The sequence below is a fragment of the Populus alba genome, chromosome 11 (assembly GCF_005239225.2).
Source record: "Populus alba chromosome 11, ASM523922v2, whole genome shotgun sequence".
Lineage (NCBI taxonomy): Eukaryota > Viridiplantae > Streptophyta > Magnoliopsida > Malpighiales > Salicaceae > Populus > Populus alba.
Window position 1 is genome coordinate 4,579,932 of NC_133294.1, and position 7,623 is coordinate 4,587,554.

At 30.4% G+C, this 7,623-nt stretch overlaps 2 protein-coding genes across 3 annotated transcripts in view; both read right to left on the bottom strand.

Annotated features, from left to right (window-relative positions):
- Window positions 1-3,545, bottom strand: part of LOC118039682 (starch synthase 3, chloroplastic/amyloplastic-like) — a 10,827-nt gene extending 7,282 nt beyond the window's left edge. Inside the window, exons 1-2 of the mRNA XM_073412220.1 lie at window positions 3,510-3,545; window positions 2,725-2,817 (exon numbers count right to left, since the gene is read on the bottom strand). Of these exons, the coding sequence (XP_073268321.1) occupies window positions 2,725-2,817; window positions 3,510-3,545 (129 nt within the window). The remainder of the gene's footprint in view (window positions 1-2,724; window positions 2,818-3,509) is intronic.
- Window positions 3,546-5,635: 2,090 nt separating this feature from the next.
- Window positions 5,636-6,999, bottom strand: LOC118047599 (uncharacterized). 2 transcript variants are annotated; one of them, XM_035056937.2, is made up of 2 exons: window positions 6,850-6,999; window positions 5,636-6,566 (listed from the first exon to the last, which is right to left on the bottom strand). In XM_035056937.2, the coding sequence occupies exon 2, from the start codon at window positions 6,559-6,561 to the stop codon at window positions 5,986-5,988; it is 576 nt and encodes a 191-aa protein (XP_034912828.1). In that variant the 5' UTR covers window positions 6,562-6,566; window positions 6,850-6,999; the 3' UTR covers window positions 5,636-5,985. The 2 variants fall into 2 exon arrangements, with proteins under 2 accessions (XP_034912828.1, XP_034912829.1); XM_035056938.2 differs by having other exon boundaries at window positions 6,839-6,975.
- Between the last annotated feature and the right edge of the window lie 624 nt (window positions 7,000-7,623).

Genomic DNA, 7,623 nt, shown 5'->3' on the forward strand with positions numbered 1-7,623 from the left:
TGACATTAACATATTAAAATCATCCAAAAACACCTAAAAACATATTTTTTATGTTTCTGCATACAATTTGTTTTATTTTTTATTTTTTAAAAAAAAACATATTGTAATGCAAAAACAAACAAAATTAGAAAGAGCAAGAAATATTTGGGATTGATTATTTTTGTGAAATTAAGTTAACAAACTTATAATTATTAAAAAGAGAGTAAAAATACATATAAATAATGTTTTAGAGCAACAAAAAACAAGTTGATTCATGTTGCATGAAGGAAATGTTTGTGGGATTTGTTGGTTGATCTGGGTCATACTACGCAAATTAGTGTTCATCCTCTTATCACTTCCCTCGTAGAATTGTCCGTACCTGTTGTTGATGATGACTTACCCCTAACGAAAATTATCTCTCTGAATTTGGGCTAGCCTTGTTCTTGAAAAAAAAAAATTGATTTGTAAAATTTTAATATTGCTAGCTTGGTTTTGAAAACATGACTGATCATACTGAGAATGAATTGGGCTTATTGCAAATATTTTGGCAAAATCGGTCGTGGGCTATCTCTTCTCGTAACTGAAGCATGGAAAAAGCTACCTTATATTTCGAGTGTATATTTTTTTTTTTTATAAAAATATTTTTTATTTTGTTTTTGGTATTTTCAAATATTTTAATGTACTAAGTTAAAAATAAGTTTTTAAAAATTAAAAAAAATATTATTTTCAATATATTTTTTAGTGAAAAACACTTTGAAAAACAATTAATATCACAATACCCAAGCAGGCTAGTCGTCCAATTGGAAGTAATACATCCAATAGTTATCAAACCCGATCCAGGGGTTGACCGAGCCAAGGGGCTGGGTCTCGGGTTATACAAGTTGACCAGGTCAACTCGACTCAACCAGGAAAAATAAAAAATAAAAAAACATTTGAAGTTTTAATATTTCATATAAAAAAATTAAGAAACAATTCATGCGAATATATGCTATATATGCTATAAATAATGAAGTTTAAAAAATTATTTCAAAAAATTTTTTATCCCACATTTAAAAAAACATAATTTTTTTCTTGTGAACATAGAGTACATATACTAAGGGTTTCAAATCTCATATTGAAAAAATAATTTTTTTCTTGTAAACATGGAGTATATATATTAAAGGGCTTCAAATCTCATATTGAAAAAATAAAATATTTTTCTAGCATTTATATAGTGAACTTTGAAAATGATTAATAACCTATAAAGGAGTCTCTAACTAGGAGAAAAAAAACATTTGAAAAAAAAAACGGGTCTCTTCAAGCTTTGACGGGTCGACAGAGTTTGACCTTTTTTTGCTCTTGCTGGATTTTCACCTTATCCTGATCGGTTCAGCCATTAGGTCAACCCATTAGCCAATCTGAATTTGATAACTATAATATATACAATAGAACCATGATAAAACATGTAACATTATAGTAATTAAACTCGCCCAATTCAAGACTCAATTCACATGTTTATAAGTTATCTCAGGTTCAATTAAAAATGATAACATTTTATTTTTTTAAGAAAAAAACCAATACAAATATGTTTTATAAAAGAAATTAAAAAAAAAAAAACTAAATTTGGACTGAATGGCATAGAAAAGCTACTCATTTTGCTTTTTCTTTTCTTTTTCTTTTTTAGTAGCCGAAGTGGAAGTAATACTCACAAGAGAACCATGGCAAAATATGTAATTGTCAAGCTCTAATATATTATATGATTTATAATATTTTTGATATGAGGGTAGTAAGGTTTTTTTTTTTATTTTTTGATATCATATTAAAAAAAAAATTCGATCTAAAATTTTAAACTATTTAAGTATTATAATTTATATTAATATCTAACAAGGTTGGGCTTCAACAATAACTTTATTTCTTCTTTATTTTTTAAACAATAAGTGTTCATAGACTACTTTTAAATCAATATAAACTAAATTCTTTTTTTAAACAATTTATATCTAACTAAATAAATCATCTTTAGTATTGATGCCAATATTAAAAACCAAAAAGGAAAACTTTAATAAGAGGTGAAGTCATGTAAACACAAACTAGCAGCCTACACCTTTTTTTTTAATCAATGCATCAATGGAAAGATAAAATAAAGGGGCGGCTAGTTTAGGATATTGTACTTTATGCAATGGAATATCCATTTGAACAAATTAAAGGTTCTAGTTAGAGTTTTTGATGAGCTACAAGCACACATAATAAAGCACTCTTGGAACACTAGCATATGGCTGCTACGCCTTTATTTTTGCCAATGTGTAAAGAAGATGGCAATATCATAAAAAGGGAACAATATCGGCTTTATCACCAAGCAATGTTCAATCAAGGGACTTGTGATTTCGATTGGCACGCTATAATTTCTGTTTTTTAGATTGCTTTTCTTCTAAAAAAAATACATCAAATTAATAAATTTTAGAATTTTTTTATGATTTTAACGTATTCGTATAAAATATAAAAAATTCTAAAACACTATTATTTTAATATATTTTTAATTTAAAAATATTTTTCACCACATACCAAAAACACACTACTGAACTCAAGAATCCTTTGGCGGGTATTCGCGGCAATAGCAAAAGGTTTTTCTTCTTCTTTTTTTTCCTTGTAGTGGTCCTCGAAACAGTTGGAGGATACCTAACATGTGAAATCTAGAGGCGGGGAGTGAAAGGAATGGAGAATTTTGCAAAGGAAATCGTTGATATTCCTGTCGGCAAAAGGGTCAAAGACCTGTACATGCATCTTTTGGAGCTGTGGGGAGCTTTGAGTTACAAGTGCTGGTGATATATTGTTCCAGATCTTGATACCATTACTAGCAAGAATCTGTCCAAGGACAATGAGCAGAGGACAATTTCTTGAACTTTTGGCAACGGTGGTGCCCCTTTGATCCGATTGTAATGGATTTTTGAAATCTTTGATAGATAGGTTACACAACGAAAAGGCAATCCATTTTCTATCTTGAACACTTTTCGACCATGGAAATCATCGAGACAAGAGATAGATTGCCATTACTTTACCAACTGTATTCGCAATAACCTCCAAAATCATTCACTTCTATTATGTTATTCCAAATATAAATTATAGTTTTTAATTAAATAGAATTAAATTAATTAAGCAAATTAATTTTTTATTAATTAAAAAAATTTGATTAATTTATATTTGAAGATCAAGTGCATCATTTAGCAAATATATCATGATCCCCCAAATATTAAAAAAAAAAAAATTATTATTAGTTTGATTTAATCTTCAGTGACTGGCTTTTCAATGTAATTAATATCTTTTCATTAATAATATTATGATTTAACATTAAAAGCATGGAATATATCTTAAATGTTAAATCATGTTTGTTCTCTATATAATAGTCATTGATTATTTGAATAATTAAGATTTGAAACTCTTTTCAAATCTCATTTCACATTTGCCAAATATTTCTCAGTCAATACTATTTAAAAACATATGGAACATTTTTCTTACTTCACCTAGAGTGATGAATCCTCTCTTAATCACTCATGTACCTTCATGTAGTTCATGTTATACCTAATGTCTGTCATTTCGTTCTCGATTAAGATAATATGTAATAGGATCAAAGTATAACATTTTCTATATAACATGACTTAGTGATCTCAAGTCTAACACTACCACATTTAATAATTTTCTCAAAGGAAAATTGTGTCAGTATTTACACTAATATGTTGTCGGTGATTATTTTATCGATGGATTCACGAGCAGAAACCAGTTGTCAGAAAAAATCTCGTTGCTAATTTCTGGTAATTTGATATAAGTTTCAACAATTTACAAACAAATACAATTTTACAAAATCTAGATCAAACCATAACATGTACAAATCATAAATCCATATTGATAAGTTTGATTGAGAAAAAAATAATAAAACAAGTAAAACACCCAAAAACAATATATATACTACAAAAATATGCAAAAAAAAAAAATAGCATTTTAAAATTGTGTTTAAATTTTTTTTAAAAAAATAGATTTGCTTACTTAAGTTATAGGATGTTAAGTTGTGTTGAGATTAAAAGGGGGGTGGGGAAGGGAGGGTTGTTTTGTTGTACAGAAATTTTACAAGAAAAAAGTAGAAATGAGGGGGAGGGGGAGAGGAGGGTCGAGCGCGATGTCATATGTTAAATATTATCGATGGATTTACCAATGTAAATACTTTGATGGTGACTCCATCAACTATTCTATCAATATCAATGCCATGTCATTGTACGGTTTGCCTATTTGAATTCTACTATAATTTTGTTAGTAATTGCGTTTGTAAAAACTTATATGTCATTACACTATTTGGATTTTTTTTATTCCTTATATTCTGACTATAATACTATAATTCTATCGGTATATATCGACAATATATTTCCGTCGGTGTTTACTGATGGGGTTAGTGATGGGAAAATCTGGTTAGTAAATATCATCGTAAAATATCGATAGAAAAAATATGCCGGTGTTTCCGTTTGTATTCACCAATTTTTTGGTAGTGTAAAGATCACTTATATAACCGTCACCTGAGCCTTTCCATAAACATAGATGATTTCTCTTTATGAAATTCTTATGCAGGTCAGTATAATGTACATGTCTTATGATAAACACCTACATATTAGTTTTAGGTATCTTTTATACCTTATATTATGAGAACAACTAATTTCTTCCTTTCATAAAGAAAATAATATAATATATATATATATAATATATATATAAGTTTTTACGGCTCAAATAAATGTTCAGTATTTAAAAGAGCATCGACCAAGAATATTTTTAAAAAACAATATTTTGATGTAATAAGAAAATTCTAATAATTATTATAATTTTCTTTGCAAAGTTATTTTTGTCTCATGAACTTTATCTTTATTCTAGATTCATTAATATAATATTACATGAATATTAAAAATAAATTAAGTGTTTATTAATAATAAATATATATTTATATAAATATAATAAAACTAAGTATAAGTAACATGGCATATTAAAGTATTGCAATGAGAGGTCTAGCTAATTACATGATGACTATGATGTGAACACTGGATTGAATTCTTTATAAAAGTAGCTTACATTATTAAAAAAAAAAATAATAAACAAATGAAAGCTCAGTGGACTAAGGGACTGTTTGCTGTTGTGGTAGCTCAAGTACCAAACATTTTTCAGCTATTTGAAATCACAACTTTTTTTATTTATTTATTTATGTGGGTGTCCGAGTCAGTTTGCGCGCACCACGACTAATCCCACGGCTCACTGAACATCCTGCAAACCTAATAAACATGTAAGGCACCACGGGGGTGACAGGCGTACACGCTGAGGCTTAAACCCAGGATGCAGAGGAAAAGAAACCCTTGCCACCACTGGGCTACAAGCCTTGGTGTTTGAAATCGCAACTCTTGCTATGACAAGAGATGGATCAGTACACAAAAAAGTCCAGTAGAAAACCATAGGCATAGGAATACTATATATGGTGCCAAATTCTCTTGTTGATAGACAGTTCAAAGGAGTTAAGAACTGGAGAAGGTGAGTTGGTACATTTCATGATTTAATGCACTAAATTCAACTTTAAAGAAAAAATCAAAGTCATAAAGGAAACGAAAGCACGATGCAAGCAATAAGGGAAGGCATGAGGCAGCTAGAAATCATCTGTAAAGAAACAAAAGGCTATAGTAATATAATGCATTAGAAGCCAAAAGCAAAGAGATACGGAAGATTAGACTCTTGTTCATATGCTATCCTCTTACAACCTCACTGCATCACTCAAAACACAAAATTCTGTCCAGCTACCAGACAAAAACTCTCTCTGTTATTTTTTACTTTCACTTTCCCCTCCCTTCATAGAGAGCAGACAACAAAAAGGGAAGCTCAGGCTTCTACTTTCTACTACCTCCCTGGCTTCTACTTTCAAACACCTCCATATAATAATGATGATTAATTAATTAGGAGGAGGAGGAGACGACAGTAAGCTTGGTTTTGAATAGTGGTTGAAGAACTTTTTCACTATTCCAGAAAGCCGGTTTTTGTCAAAATAGCGTTCCTTACTTTACTGAGATCTCTCCCTTTGAGTGTCCTTCCAATCCCTTCACACACAGAGAAGGAAGAGATTTGACTCCTTGTAAGCTTCCTAGCTAACCACTCATGTGGAGGCACTATGTCATCATCACCACCCTCATCATCATTGATATGATAATCTCCATCATCATATGCAATACCGTTATGATCAGCCCATGAGCCCATATTCCTTGGGTTTTTCCCATAAATTTTAGACCAATCAGGGATGTTCACAGGAGCAGATGACTGTTGTTGAACTACTTTGCCTCCATGGTTTGTTGGAGTTGGCTTTGTTGATGGGATCATTCTTGGAGCAGTTGTAGGGATATGCCATGCAGAAGAAGAAGAAGAAGAAGAAGAAGAACCTGAGGAGGGGTACTTGGAGTTAGAGCTTGAATCTCCCATCTCCTTCATGACTGACCAAACATCTTCTTCTTCAAAATCTTCATCTCTCATTGATCTCCTAGTACCATAGCCACCAACTCTACCACTTCCCTTGCCCATGACACCACACCAATCTGCCATAAGCACTAAAAACGACAAAAGAAAAGGAATCAAAGTAAGTTCTTTAGAAATCAAAACAGAGACAGTGAAAGGACTTGAGCAAAAATTGAAGTTTACTTCTACGAATATATAAATAAATAAGGTAAAAGGGAGGTTTCCTTTTCTTTTTCTTTCTTTTTCTTTTGGGTTACTATTAGTTAGTGCTCTCTTTTTTTTGTTAACAATAAAGAGATGGATAATACTGAGTTATTTGTATTAGGAATCAGAAAGGGGAGAAAGCTGTGTGAGAGAATAATACCAGGAATCTACCTTAGCTTAGTTTCAAAACCCTCCAACTGAGTTTTTGAAAAGATAATCTAGAATGGGGTGACACAAGAAGCTCGAACTAGACAAAAGAGGAAAACCTCTAGCAAGACCTCTTCTTTTTTCTGTAGCTAAAATGGGATAGATCCAAAGAAAGTCACAGGCTTCAATGGCATCAAACTTTACAGTTCCTGATATGGGAAAAGGAGAGAAAAAGACAACAAAAAAAATGGGGGGTGGGGGTTCAGCTTTAATGGCCTATTGAACCAAAATTCCTGATACGGGAAAAACAATTTTAAAGCAGCAAAGAGAAGTAATAATTGTAATGTTTTTGATTACCATCTTAATAAAGTGGCACTTCAACCGGAATTTTAAGATTTTTGTCAGAAGTTTTTTAGTTTTAAATTATTTTTTATATATTTTTAAATTATTTTTTAATGTCAAAAATAAATTTTAAAAAAATAAAAAAAATTATTTTTAATATATTTTTAAATAAAAAATATTTGTATAAAAAACCCGGTAATTTTTTATCCTCACAATTGAAATGGTCACTGTATTGGTGGGCTTCGCTACTAAAATCCAAACGCCCCCACAGAAACCAAATAGCAGCCAGTCCTAGAAAAATGGTTTTGAGAGCTGTTAAGAGCAAAATCAATAGAACAAAAGTCATGTTAGGTCATAATTTACCACCTATGGATAAGAATAGTTAGTTCTTTAGATGATTTTCAGTGTGTTTATAATTGATAATTCATCAAATAATAATTATTTTTTAAATAATAT

Excerpts from the sequence above, each read along its gene's own strand:
- LOC118047599 (XM_035056937.2), bottom strand. The coding sequence starts at position 6,561 with ATGGCAGATTGGTGTGGTGTCATGGGCAAGGGAAGTGGTAGAGTTGGT.